The following is a 14361-nucleotide window of genomic DNA, read 5'->3' as shown; positions in this document are numbered from 1 at the left end:
CAAAAACAGCATGAGTTAAACTAGAAACCAACACTGCAGACAGGATATGGTTTGGAGATCTCCACATGTAATGTCATCTGATCCACCTTTTAGATATTCAAACATTGAGTCAAAGCTTTTGTTGTGGTTGTTTAAGACATTTTAAAGACATTTTCATAATGCAACAGTTGGCAAACTGCGAGACTGACATGTCAGAGGTTGCCCATCTAGCTATCTGTGTTTGTGATAACGGCAGCAGCTCCAGACAATACGTCAACACCCACAGTGGATGAAGGTTTGAGTCAGGCTCTAATTTCAGTCCGTGGGAGTCACGCAGAGTTCTACTTTAGGGGCTGCCCTGATTACTGTTGACAGCAGTCACAGAGCACTGCTCTTAATGTGTTTATTTATTCAGAAAAAGAGGTGAAAACTGCAAAGATGCGTGAAGAGCTAGAGGCAGTGAATAAGAGCAGAGGTGTCGTATTTCTTTAAAAGCGCCGTGCTGTTCCTTTTTTTTTAACTCCTGTCCATTTTCCTCAGAGCACACTTTTCCTTCAAGGGGTGGAGTTATCGGCAGACCACGCTCTGCCTGCTGCGTTTGATTGGTCCACAGGAATCCCCCTCAAATGATCATCCCAGCTACACTACTTCCACAATTCCACACTGAGCAAAGTTTTGTGAAGCAGGAGAGCGGGTTGTGTGTGTGAGTGAATAATGCTTTTGGATAGGACTGACTGGACTGAGAGAGAATATTAGGTACTGGCTTGATAGTGCTTTAATATAGATGTTAATTCATGAGTGACTCATGTTTGTTCCTTCTTTTGTATGTGATAGGCTGTGCTAAATTGTGTTGTGGATTGGTGTTGTGAGATTACTGTATTTGAATTAGAAATTGTATTGTGAATTGTTCATGTTGTTTTATTCATTTATTCTGAAGCAGTTATGGGAAAAAAAACATTTGCTTTTACAGTTGTTAGTTATGCTTTTTAACTAGGATATGTACAACTTTTAAATGAGACTTTTTACTGTTGTTAATTACTATTTTGTTGTTATTGTTAGAAGCATAATAATTAACAAAATGTTTTAAATATTACGTCTTTATTTAAATATGATTTAAACAGAGTGTAAGCGTTTGTCTTTAATAGTGTCCTTCTATTGTTTTCTTAATATTGTAGTTTGTTTTAGTTGTAATTTTGTCTTTTTTAGATACACTGTCACAGTTTACACTGTTGTCTCTTAGATTCATGTATGGATATTAAGAATGTCTATCTGATGACTTAACACAGAGACGGCTAGACAGAAACTCACACACAGCCATGCTTCAGCTTTGCCTTCTGTTTGTGGTTGATTTTACCGTGTGCCTACTTACTGAGGCCCAGTTTCTAGACCACACCTCTGCAATTGTCCACTATCATGTGTGGGAGGAGCAACCAGCAGGCACAAGGGTGGGTCGCCTGTTGGATGACCTACGTCAGGGTGGTGAGACCGGGTCGTTGGAGGACTTCCGGGTTGTGGAGCACGGACAGGCTCTGCCGTTCCTGGTAGCCACAAGAGACGGGGAGGTGTCGACGCTGAGCCAGCTGGACCGGGAGAAGCTGTGCCGTGGAGCTGACCTCTGTGAACTGGCCTTCAGCGTCCTCTTTAGGAAAGGCGGGGCTGTGCACTTCCTGCGCGTGAGGGTGGAGGTGAAGGATCTAAATGACCACAGCCCTGTCTTCTCCAATTCAGCGCAGGAGGTGGAGATCTCAGAAACAGTGGGACTAAGAACACGGATCCCTCTCGACCACGCTAAGGATCCGGACGCAGGTTCAAATGGTCTGCAGACCTACTCGCTTTCTCCCAACCAACACTTTACTCTGGACGTTCGTCAGTCTGGAGGGACCAAACAGCCAGAGCTGGTAGTTATCAAAGAACTAGATAGAGAGACACACTCGTTTTTTGAGTTAACACTAGTGGCCTTGGATAATGGCAGCCCACCTAGATCTGGGAGCACCAAAGTCAATGTCATAATCCTGGACTCTAATGACAACAGCCCCGTGTTTGAGGACAGTGCTCCAGTAGTGGAGATCCCTGAAGACACAGTGCGTGGCACGATAATTATCAACCTTCGTGCTACTGACCCTGACCAGGGTGCTAATGGGGAGGTTGAATACTCACTCAGTAAACATGCTCCATTAGAGGTGCAAAGGCTTTTTAGTGTAGATGCACAAACAGGTTCAGTGTCCATAACAGGTCCCTTGGACTTTGAGGAGAAGTCGTCCTATGAGGTGGACATCCAAGCCAAGGATCGGGGACACAATGCCATACCGTCTCACTGCAAACTGCTGATTAGGCTTCAGGACGTTAACGACAACGCTCCTCGGATACACGTCACATGGACACCTCCGGATTCCTCTGGGGCGACTGTGTCTGAGGGAGCAACAAACGAGACCTTCCTGGCTCTTGTGATGGTGTCTGATGCTGACTCGGGACCGAACGGGGAAGTACAAGCTCATATTCAACAAGGGTCAGGCCCGTTTCGTCTCAAGCAAATCCACGGAGACAACTACATGATCATTACTAATGGGAGCCTGGATCGAGAACAACAGATGGAGTACAATATCACTCTTCTAGCTCGAGACAACGGAGTTCCTTCTCTATCTTGTGTACGACACCTGACCGTTCATGTGCTGGACGAGAACGACAACGCACCAGTGTTTTCAAAGACTCACTACAAGGGTGTCTTCAAAGAGAATAATATACCAGGATCCCACATCTTGACTTTAGTGGCTCGTGATGTTGACCTAGACCTCAGTGGAAGGGTGTCTTACTCAATTAGAGAGTCCAATGAACTGGAAAGCCCAACTGCATCATTCTCTGTTCACCCAAACAGTGGGGCCGTTTCTGCTCAGCAGTCATTAGACTATGAAGAATCACCCACGTACTCCTTCATAGTGGAGGCGACAGATCATGGCTTCCCTCCACTGACCGGCAGTGCCACTGTGATTATTGAGGTTCAAGATGTTAATGACAACTATCCCATCATCAATGAACCTCGGCCTAAAAAGGGTATTGCAGTGGTCAGTATACCAGTTAATGCAGAAAAGGGGGAGATTGTGGCTGAAATTAGTGACAAAGTTCATGGAGCCCTGCATCCAAAGAACAATCACTCCTTTCACCACAGGCCTGAGGGCTTTCTGGCCACAACAATTCAGGCCAGTGATCCTGACTCTGGTCTCAACGCAAGACTCCGTTTCAAAATTGAAGATGGTAACCCCTCCAGGCTGTTTTGGCTGGATGAAACCACAGGTCAGTTATATGTGAACACCACAAATGCCACCGAACTGATAGGCAAAGCTTTTAAACTGGCCATTGCAGTATCAGACATGGGAACACCCGTGCTTGTGACAAGGACAACCCTCCAAGTCACGTTTATAAATCTCCGTGATCACCTTAAAAATTCTTCTTCGGGACATCACGCACAGTTCAGCTTCACAATGCTTTTAGCTGTCTGCCTGGGAGGAACTTGCCTGCTACTGCTGTTAACTGTGGCTCTGGTTACCACCTTCTGTCGGCCGGAAAAAAGAGACAACCGCGCTTACAATTGCAGACAAGCTGAATCTACCTACACCAGTCACCCCCGCAGACCCCAGAAGCACATTCGCAAAACGGACATACAGCTGGTACCGGTCCTAAGGGGTCGGCGAGATGACCCACCCAAAGAAGAAGCTCAGCCACTATCGGCTGAACCACTTCTGCCAGAAGACACTCACCCGCATGGCCAGCTCAGTCTTTCACCAATGCTTGCTCGCATGGCCCAAAGCCAGTCTTACCAAGAGAACGACGGGACCCTTTCACTCAAACAGAGCAAGACACTCCGGAAACCTGGCAGCATAGAGTTAGACTGCTGCCGTGCTCCTGCGACACCCTACCGAACCCTACGCAAGGCCCGAAATCCTTCTGCCTCCTCATCCTCGCACTCACAGACCAGCACACTGAGACGTAACAAGCCCGAAGAGGTCGTGACCTCCGCTGACCCCTCACAGCCTGGCGCTCCTGAGCCTTTTTCACAGGCCACTCTGCGGAGGCAAAGGAACTCAGAAAGAAATGGAAGACTTGAAGAACAAGACCACAGACAGATACTCAGAAACCTGATGCGGTTGTCCATGGCTGCCCTTGGGGATAACTCAATCGAGCTATCTTCGGCTTCACCGGAGGTGCAGGTAAGCTGTATGTGTAATTAATTTTCCAGATTAAAAGATGTAAAGTGAATTTCAGATTGAAAGTTAATTGCTTATTTATTGATTTTGCTTCTGTCGAATTAGTTTCATGCACCTCAAAGTAAAAAAAAAAAACATTCAAAAACACAGGAGCTTGGCTTCCTCTATTTACCCTCTGCTGCTGGGATACCTAGGTACTGATCTACAGCTACAGCAGCTTGAGGGGACAGCTGACAGATTGGAATTAAAGAACTGAGATTACTCAGGCACGTCACAGTGACAGACCGTAACCTAAACCTCTAATATGCCTCAAGGGAAAATTCAAACAATCATCCATAATATCACATGGCACACACTTACTGAATGAAAGGGGGAAGAAAAAACAGATCAAGTCAAGGTTTACTTGCTAAGGGGGAAAAAATGTACTTTATTTAAGACTAGATGTGTCTCCAACCTAAGATTATGTGCCTTTGATGTATAATATTTGGGCTGCAGGCAGAAAGGCAAAAATCTTACTTTCTGAAAAAAGAAGAAATAGAAAAACTACTCGACAGTTTTTATTTCATAAAGTGCTGTGGTGGACGAACAGGGCACCCACAACAAAAGGTTCTGGTGGGTTTGAGCCCTCACGTGGTCAGTGCAGCCAGACAGGAAGAGTGTGGACTCATGCCCCCCCCCCCCCCCCCCCCACACACACACACACACCCCTACTTGGCCCAGTTGGCGGTCTGACTTAAGGAGAGACCCAGAGAGGCCGCAGAGGGAAGGGAGGCGAAATGTCACTAGGTCTCTGTGCCCTTGGCTGAGACTGTGTTTCTAAGGTGCATCCTGGAAGGAAGCAGGCCGTAGAAGAATAGCGCCTGCATAGCAATGGCTTCCTGTCCACCCCTACATTCGCCCAGGCTCCACTCAGCAACAACCCCCTCCTTCCAATGTATACATATCATCTCACAATGGTCCAGCTTTTCCTACCCCTCCTCCATCTTGCACTGTATCCATTCCCATAACTAAGAGCTGTAAATTCTAATTAGTTTTTATTAGGTTTGAATGGCATGAAATAGCAATTATGTGATTGGATTTCAATAACAGATGCATTGGTGCCACAGATTACGTGTACATGGAGCGATCAGGAAGTGGACGCATTCGTTAAGAAGGGCGAGATCTATTAAAGGCAAATCATAGTTAGAATCATGTAGATGGTGGAGGGTCGGTTTACCAGTAGATTCAGACATAGAGACACGACCAACATATATTACTTTGTGAGACATGGTCAGAGACATGATCAGTAGAAACATTTACAAGATTTAATTGACAAATGTCAAAGCACAAGACAAAACACAGTATAAATACACAAAATAACAACGGATCTATATCATGCACAGGTGATAACACTAACAAGGGTCAGGGTTACACATGAACAAGTGGTATAAACCAAAATGACAACACTGAGCACACTGAATACAAAAACAAGACATGATAGACAGATGGGGGTGGGGTCAATTGTGACATTATGGCTCCTTGTACATTATCTGACTGTTAAAAAAATGGAAATGTACTGTTTTTTTAAGCTTCCAACTTTTGCAATTTTCTATTCAGTATTTAGAAACATTGTAATGCAGTTATAAATCAAACTATATTCACCCTAATGACATTTTTCTTATCTGACAGCAGGTGTCCCAGTTGTTGTCTCTTCTGCACCAGGGCCAGCTTCAACCTCGACCAAATTTCAGGGGAAACAAATATTTCCACCGAGCAGGCCGGTGAGTGCCGTCTCACATACTGCTGGTTCTGAATGTTCAGAAAGGTGGTGTAGTTACAGTGAAGGAGCGTTCAGTCACCAGTTGGCAGGTTTGTGGAGTCCAGCAGCAGAGGTGGGAGACCTACTGTATGTAGGAGATGTTCAGAGGTGGGAGACCTACTGTATGTAGGAGATGTTCAGAGGTGGGAGACCTACTGTAGTTAGGAGATGTTCAGAGGTGGGAGACCTACTGTATGTAGGAGATGTTCAGAGGTGGGAGACCTACTGTATGTAGGAGATGTTCAGAGGTGGGAGACCTACTGTATGTAGGAGATGTTCAGAGGTGGGGGACCTACTGTATGTAGGAGATGTTCAGAGGTGGGAGACCTACTGTATGTAGGAGATGTTCAGAGGTGGGAGACCTACTGTATGTAGGAGATGTTCAGAGGTGGGAGACCTACTGTATGTAGGAGATGTTCAGAGGTGGGGGACCTACTGTATGTAGGAGATGTTCAGAGGTGGGGGACCTACTGTATGTAGGAGATGTTCAGAGGTGGGAGACCTACTGTATGTAGGAGATGTTCAGTCAGCGAATTCCAGGAAACTGTCTCACAGCCCTCATTTGGTCAGCTTGGCACCAGAAGATTATGGGCAAGACACCCTAGAGCAGGACCTACGGTCTACCTCACTCATCTGACTAACACAGACCTGGCGGTGACCGATACAATCATCTTGCCACTCATTCTTCAGCCATTTTGTGGCTTACATTAACCTCCATTCCTGTGGATTCTTATAAATATTATCTATGCTGATCTCATATAGAGTGGCTGAAAACCTTGATTCATTACAAGGCAAGACTTAACTAGCCCAAAGTCTACACCACCATTATAACAAAGGGCCCTTATAGCTACATTAAATATTTTTTCAGAAGAAAGACACTATTTAGTGTCTTTAAAGTGTAGTGACTTAAATACTAAGTCCAATATCACCTTGTAGATGACAGTAAGATTAAGATTTCATCCAATATCTAATATTAAGGATTATATATTCTTATATATAAGGATTATATTGCCTTTTTTGTCATCTTCAAAGTGTTTATAGTCTATAAAGAATAGGATTATATGTACATCTGTTTTATCCGTTATGATGATCAAGTGTTTCAAGTCTGCCTCTTTGTACTGTTGTCCCTCTAAGACATTAGAAGCAGTGATGTTATTGTCACAGGAGCAGCACACAACAGCGTGAGTGCACTCAGCCTCAGTGTGTCCCCTAAGCTAACAGATGGTGAAGGTCTCTTCCAGCACCAGACCTTATCCCAGCGCTGATTTTGAAATGCTTCACGAATGGGGCAGCATAGTGGGCCGGTCTTGGAAGGTCGTGGGTTCGATGCCTAGCTAGGCCATGACTGTAGTGCTGCTCCTTGTGTGCTGAGAATTGGGCTGCCCACTGTACTCATATTCTCATAGTGTTCACTAGTGAGTTTATGTGTGTTCTCACTACACAAAGGTGTTAGAAGCGGAGGGTAAAGTTTGATCTCTGCGTAAAATCTCAAATTGGCAAAAAATTGGTATCTCTCTTTTTTAAAAGACATGGACTCATCTGACAGTTCAAACTGTGGCACGTTCCATTATACTTTCTGCTCCTCTCACCTCTTTCTAAAGTGTTCTTTCCTTTCTTGTCTTCCCCTGGAGGTCTGGAGTGCAGGACGCTGACTGGCTGAGTACCAAGGACAGTGGGCACGGGGAGAGTGAGCCCGGAGACGTGGACTGGGAGGCGGACAGGGAGTCTCCCATCGACCCGCTTCTGGAGGAAGGCCTGACCAGCCTGCTCAACAGTCCTGGTAAGAGAACTTCACTGTTTACAGCAGGAGTTACAGTCACATGACTTGGGCTACTGTTTGGACTGGATGAATGTATCAGAGGAAGGTTGTACACTGCAGGGAATGAAGACACTAAGAGGGCTGAATGATGGATCCCCTGCAAAGAACAGGGTTATTAAATTCCAGGTGGCGTGATTTGGTACGGTTTGGAATTACAAGACGTTGGAACAGTAAAGGTCTAACTGACATAATAAAAATGGAATTAGTAGTATGACATATTCATTAGTCTTTTAGAGGAGTGTAATGTTACACTGAAAATGTTTTTGCTTGTGAGTGCTGTGGCAGTGGCTCTCCTGTTCTGCAGAGATCTTTTTCCCTGTTAGAAAATCCACTGCTCAAGCTCATGAACTAAATACCAGGCCCCACCCGAGTTGTGTAGGTGCAGGCGAACTGGGTTCCAAGGTCTCCCACAGCCTTGCAGGACTGGAGCTCTGAGCTTAGTTAACTCTGACTCTTCAAACTTTAAAATTCAAAGATGTCATTTCTAAAAAAAAATAAAAGTCCCCTCCCGAGGGCATAGCGGCAGAACCGAAACCCGAAACCTGTGAGCTCAGGTCGCTTACACTCCGAGCTGCCAGGTCATGAAACAGGCCATGTGCTAAGACTTCACTGTCTCATTATGGTGCTTCCAGGAATTCAGTAAAATTCAAAATTAATTGTTAATTATATTGATAATTAACATCAATTTGACTGTCAACAATATTGATTATCAAACTTAACAGATTAAGCAGGAAATACTGATTCAAACACGCTTCATCGGAGGTTCAGGAAAACACAGTGTGGCCTTTTCCTGTTTTGTGGCTTGTCCATTGTTTTGTGTCAAGACGGAAAATAACAAATATTCGTGTTCATTCCACACAGTATCACTTTTTATTCATATTTTCCACATGGGAGCATCACTTTTCAATTATAAAATGTTTGGACACTATAATTTCTATAATAGCTTCATGAAATAGTTTTTTTCCTAATGGAAAAATTAGAAAGTAGAACTTTTAAAATGAGTGAGAATGAATTAAATAAAAATTGTCTTCATTTTAAGTCTCTAACTGGAATATTTTGCTTACACTTTATCTGACAATACTAACTTTGTTTGTTCACGCCCTAGACTGTGCATACAAAACTGGTAATTTTGAACAATGTCTACAATTAACATAACTATTCTCACCTGTCTTTCTTAAAGCTGTGTCTCTCTGTGTTAAATGTTGCATGAAGACTGTAAACCAAACTTTTTTCAAACCTACCGACTATCCACAATCTCTACACAGTCCATATTCTAATAGGCCATTTCTACCACAACTCTACACATATGTAATGCTCATAGACTGTACACAGTATAATATAAACAGTAGGTGGATGGTTCGTAAACGACTGTGTGAAGTTCCTTCCGCATATTGTTGGATTTCAGCGCATTTTGACCTCACGGCACTGCCTTTGTTTTAGAAAATCAAAGGCGTTTAGCTCTCTCTGTCTCTCTCTCTCTGTGTCTCTATGTCTCTGTCTCTGTCTCTCTCTCTCTTTCGCCCCCACTCAGAGGACTCTGCGCACCTCTGGCTCGGAGCGGTGGTAATAGGTGCTGTGATCTCAGAGAGGTGCGTGCGTGTGTTGAGTTGAGTCAGAGTCCCGCTTAAGGGAGAAGTCTGGTGTCGGGAGTGTTCACGCCGAATAGCAGGGCTGGGGAGATGAGGGGGGTGGGTTCTTCTTCCTGAGGAGAGAAGAGCGCAGGTGTGTTTCTGAGGCCTGCAGGGGCCATAGTGCTTTTGTCTTCCTCTGCCCAGCGCTGGGATCAGTGCTAAGTAGACACATGTGCTGAGGTAGTAATATCAGCCTCTAGTAATGGGATTCCCCTTGGTTCACACACTTGGTTCACACACACACAGAGACAGACACAAACACACACACACACACACACACACACACACACACACACACACACACACACACACACACACACACACACACACACACACACAAATCAACCTGTGAGAAGAAAATCAACCTGTGTGTGTGAGAGGGAACAATGCATGTGTGTCCGAATATGCACATGTGCCTGCAGGTGTGTGAATGTGTGCACGTGCATGTGTGCATGTGTGTGATAGAGCGTTCATGTCTATCTGACCTCAGCGAGTCCCTGGTGTGTGTGTGTCCCTGCAGCTGTCTTCTTCTCTGTATGGTGCTGTCTCCTCCCTGCTCTCGGTCACAGCACTGACCACACACAACTCTGATTACTCCTGAATGACAGGAGCCTGTCCAAACCCCAACACCAACCCACCCTCAGCTGCACTGCAGACCAGGACACACGTACAGGCACAGACAGCCTAGATGTAACACTCAGCAGAGGCTTCTCTCCTATTATCTTTGTTTTCAGTTTTCAAGTGAATCACTTTTCTACCAGTAGATTATCTTGATAATAATCTTGATAGTAGCCTCGTAGCTAGTATGAATAAATAATTTTTTTTGCTAAATGTACTTTTTTACTGTATTTGTTTAATTTTGCATTTGTTTATATTTGTTTTATGAATTATATCATTAAAGGTTTAAGGTATTTAATACATGTACAGCTGTTTACTAACAGACAGCAGTGTTCAGCTGTCAAATGGGCTGATGGCACTTTGGTTGTGGTCAGACTTTATAGGAGATCTGACAGCAGAGAGAAAGAGAGGGAGAGAGATATAGGCAGAGAGGGAGACAGAGAAAGAGAAAGAGCAAAGGAGTGAGAGAAAAAGGGTGATTGAGAGGTAGCAAACGAGAGGGAAAGAGAAAGAGAGAGAGAGAGAGAGAGAGAGAGAAGGAGGGAGAGAAATGCATCTGCTCCACTGATGTGAGTGAACTCAAGTGTTTAGAGATTGTGAGTGTGTTCATTGATGTGGCTTGTGCGGGTTTGTTTGATCACAGCCTCCCATGTCTGCACGCACACACAGACACACACACACACACACACACACACACACACACACACACACACACACACACACACACACACACACACACACACACTCCAGCAGCCCTGGTGCACAGTCGAGCGCGTCTCCTTTGTTTTCCGAGCTGCTTTAATCTGGTCGCCGACTCCTCTGACACTCGGCTCTCACTTTTGAGTTTTTTTTTTTTGGGGGGGGATTGAAATGAGCAAACATGAAAGCGGGGCTGTGTGTGCGAGTCACGGCAGCTGCCTGCTCCGGCGGTCCGCCTTTTGATGATTCACGCGTGCTCAAGAGCCGCAGGAACCCTGCCAGCGTCCCCGCTAACTGCTAGCAGCACACGGCCTCTTCCTCCCACGCAAAAACAAACAGCGCAGGAGCTGAAACAAACAGAACTCTGCAGCCGACGCTACCTGCAAAATCTCCTGTTTAGCATGTGTGGGGAGGCCTGTGTGGGCTGATTGGGGTTTATTTTTAAAGCCGGTCTGGAGTGATATGAAGAGGCGACACTTTTGAAGGGAGTGGATACTGTTTAGCTCTAAAATTATGTTAGAATTCTCGTATTTCTCCCACTGCATACAGTGCGTGGGTGAAGGGGCTCTTGTGTGTGTGTGTGTGTGTGTGTGTGTGTGTGTGTGTGTGTGTGTGTGTGTGTGTGTGTGTGTGTGTGTGTGTGTGTGTGTGTGTGTGTGTGTGTGCACGTGCATGAAGTACAAGGCTGTAGGTTTATATCTATATCCTTAGTTCTGCGGAAACCAGTTTGCAAGTTCAGCTGCTCGCTCACACACACAAAAACTCATATACACACACCATTCCTCTTCTACTGGTTAAGGTCAAAGCACAACTGCATGTAAGGTCATTCACTCATCAGTTAATTTCCTCGGTTATTTCTGACCTTAGTTCACTTTCTTGCCTGGTGAGGGCGCTGTAGTCAAGCGTGCTTTAACACAATTCTGGGAGCAGTTTCTTGTGTGTCGGGACAGATCGGGACAAAACCACACACTCTGGAACAGAAGCGGGAATGTGTGGTAACTGACAGGCATTTTCAGATGCTTGGCTCGATAAATAAAGAGCTTACAATAAATGACACCAAAACCGTATGAATTATGCACATGCCGTTTTTTTTGTGAAACCCTAAGTGCAGTAAACAGAAGTCTGAAGGGATCAACCGTGCGACGGAAATGCCTTCAAACTAAATGGAGATAATTTTGCTCCCGTAGTCATTTCCTCTTATCCTGTTATTCATCCACATTCGCCTGTTTGTGTTGAGGGGGAAGAGGATGAATATTTCAGTCCTTGTCATTTGCAGTTTTAAATAGTTTTCAAATACACATACATGCTGTGAATGAAAGCACGTAGGTTCAACACTAGGCTGCCCTCACACCTAAGAAAGAAATGATGCTATTCTGACTATGCACAGTGATCCCTCAGAGATGTGAGTTAAAGCCAAAGTGAAAACAAGGTTCACGTTTTGGCATGTGTTGGTGATCGAGTATCAAAACGTGTTTCTCTCTCTAGTTCCAGATGATGTATTCACCGACGTACCCGATCCTGCTTGGATGGCACGTCTCTCCCTTCCTCTGACCAGTGACTATCATGAAAACCTTTATGTCCCCGACGGGCTACCGTCCCCAGATGGGCAGGGCTCCACTTTGGGCAGCCCCGATGACTCCACCCCCTTCTCCACCTTTGGTAAGACCCCCGATAAGGGGGGCCCATTGGGAAGTGAAGGCTTGCTGTGTGAAGTTAGCACCCTGTTCGAGATGTTGCTGACGCAGAAGGCCGACGCCCAGCCTCGCCCACCACCCGACGTCCTCTACAGACTCACCACGGCCTGTCGCCGATCCCTGGGCCTGGACCCGTCCCCCTCCGCACGGCACCAGGGCCCAAATGAAAAACAGTACACACTGCCCACAATGCACTGCGCCGCTCAAAGCCATTACTGAAACTTCAACAACATATAAAGGTAACTTAGTGTTTCCCCTTCTTCCACTGAAATTTCTATTCACGTTGAAGTTGCATCTCACAGTGTTCCAGTGATCGAATCGGACTTCATAAAATTATGCACGGAGCATCTTTTCTGATCACATGACCACCAGGACTGGCTGGCACTGGCCAAGGTCAGCAAAGACAACACACAATAACCTCCGTCACATTTTGGGCCATAAACTTTACACTCCCTGTAGGGGGGGGGGGGGGGGGGGGGCAAAGAGAGACCTCTTCCTCTGCTCCAGACTGTGTCCCAACTCCATCAACATGCAGGAAAGCAGCTCTAATGTCTGCAGGGGTGCTCTCCTCACCACAAACTTTACGGCTCATGCACTCCTGCACAGACCTGGGGAAGGAAATGACCGTTTGTGCCCTCTAAAGACTAAACACAAACAGAACCAGTCCTGTGTCTAAGGAGGAATGTGTGAAATTTGCTACCACAATGGACCATAAGCAACGCCACTTCCTGTGTCAAGGCCAGACTTTCTGGGACCTCCACTATTGATTATTATTCCTTGTCTTTTCAAAGTATTCCAGTAAACAAACACACAGTATATGGAGATTCCAGAAGATTCTAAACAATGTACTTACTACAGACATTATACCAGCATGTTTAACCTTGACAGACATCAGTCTACCCACTCTCTTTCTCTACTCCATTTCTCTACTGAACATTTTGAAGACAATAGCATCCAGGATGCAGCAGCTATAATTTAATACATGGCAATAATTTTGTATTTTTTGTTAGCCAGAGAGACAGTGAGAGAGAGAGAGACAGAGAGAGAGAGAGAGACAGAGAGAGAGAGAAGGAAATATTAGAAGCACATTAACTTTCCAAATGACATGTGAACTAAATAGGAAAGGTGCTATAAGTTATTGAATCTGAAACTCAAGCTGTAGATTTTTTCAGTAAACATTAGGTGATGTTTGGTTGTTGATTTTTTTTCCTTGTTTTTTTCTTTTTTTACATGTGAAAAACAATAGCACTTTGTACATAACGTTTTGTATACCATATGAATGAAATAAAGATTTCTTCAAAGTCTTTCTATTTGCTGAAGACTAAATGTGATTGGAGAAATGTGGGGATTCTGAATATCAAATTGTTAACAAGTAACAATTATATCAATAAGTGTAAATGCAAATTATAATTCACACTGCTCCAACTCAAATAAAAAAGACAAAAAGACCAAAACTGCTGAAAGAAGACCTCTCGATGCCTCTCACCACACCCTAGCCCTAACCCTAGAGTGCAATTCGAAGTACCATTTTTTTATTTAAAGAGAAAATATAAACAACACTGCACCCCAGTGGTGATCACACATATAGCAACTCCAACGACCAGTCATGTACATGTAAAGCTGAGACTTATGCTATACTACATTCTGTAAATTACCAAATTAATGTGATGTTCGAGAATAATAAATAAAAATAAGAATATTCTTTAAACCTTACATGATACGAATATATTCAGAACCTAAAACCACCATCTTCACTAAGATAAGACCTTCACTCTAATCCCTGTGATTGTAGGTCAGTATGACTACCATGATCACTACCATGTCTTTTAATTTGCCTGCTCAGTCTGGGGCCTGGAAATGACGTAACTGAGTGGAACCTTCGTATATTCACGTGACCTTGTATGTTTTGCATTTGGTGCAAACT

The 14361-nt window shown here is 44.6% G+C and overlaps 1 protein-coding gene across 2 annotated transcripts; it reads left to right on the top strand.

Moving 5' to 3' along the window:
- The first annotated feature begins 648 nt into the window (after positions 1-648).
- On the top strand, positions 649-12906 carry pcdh12 (protocadherin 12). 2 transcript variants are annotated; one of them, XM_077022500.1, is made up of 4 exons: positions 649-4181; positions 5850-5938; positions 7608-7756; positions 12229-12906. In XM_077022500.1, the coding sequence occupies exons 1-4, from the start codon at positions 1296-1298 to the stop codon at positions 12654-12656; spliced, it is 3552 nt and encodes a 1183-aa protein (XP_076878615.1). In that variant the 5' UTR covers positions 649-1295; the 3' UTR covers positions 12657-12906. The 2 variants fall into 2 exon arrangements, with proteins under 2 accessions (XP_076878615.1, XP_076878614.1); XM_077022499.1 differs by having other exon boundaries at positions 5847-5938.
- The last annotated feature ends 1455 nt before the right edge of the window (positions 12907-14361 follow it).

This window comes from Brachyhypopomus gauderio, chromosome 11, assembly GCF_052324685.1.
Source record: "Brachyhypopomus gauderio isolate BG-103 chromosome 11, BGAUD_0.2, whole genome shotgun sequence".
Lineage (NCBI taxonomy): Eukaryota > Metazoa > Chordata > Actinopteri > Gymnotiformes > Hypopomidae > Brachyhypopomus > Brachyhypopomus gauderio.
This window is presented reverse-complemented; position numbering and strand designations above follow the sequence as displayed.

Excerpts from the sequence above, each read along its gene's own strand:
- pcdh12 (XM_077022499.1), top strand. The coding sequence starts at position 1,296 with ATGCTTCAGCTTTGCCTTCTGTTTGTGGTTGATTTTACCGTGTGCCTA. Across the intron at positions 4,182-5,846 it reads CGGCTTCACCGGAGGTGCAG|CAGGTGTCCCAGTTGTTGTC; the intron begins GTAAGCTGTATG and ends CTTATCTGACAG. Across the intron at positions 7,757-12,228 it reads CAGCCTGCTCAACAGTCCTG|TTCCAGATGATGTATTCACC; the intron begins GTAAGAGAACTT and ends TTCTCTCTCTAG.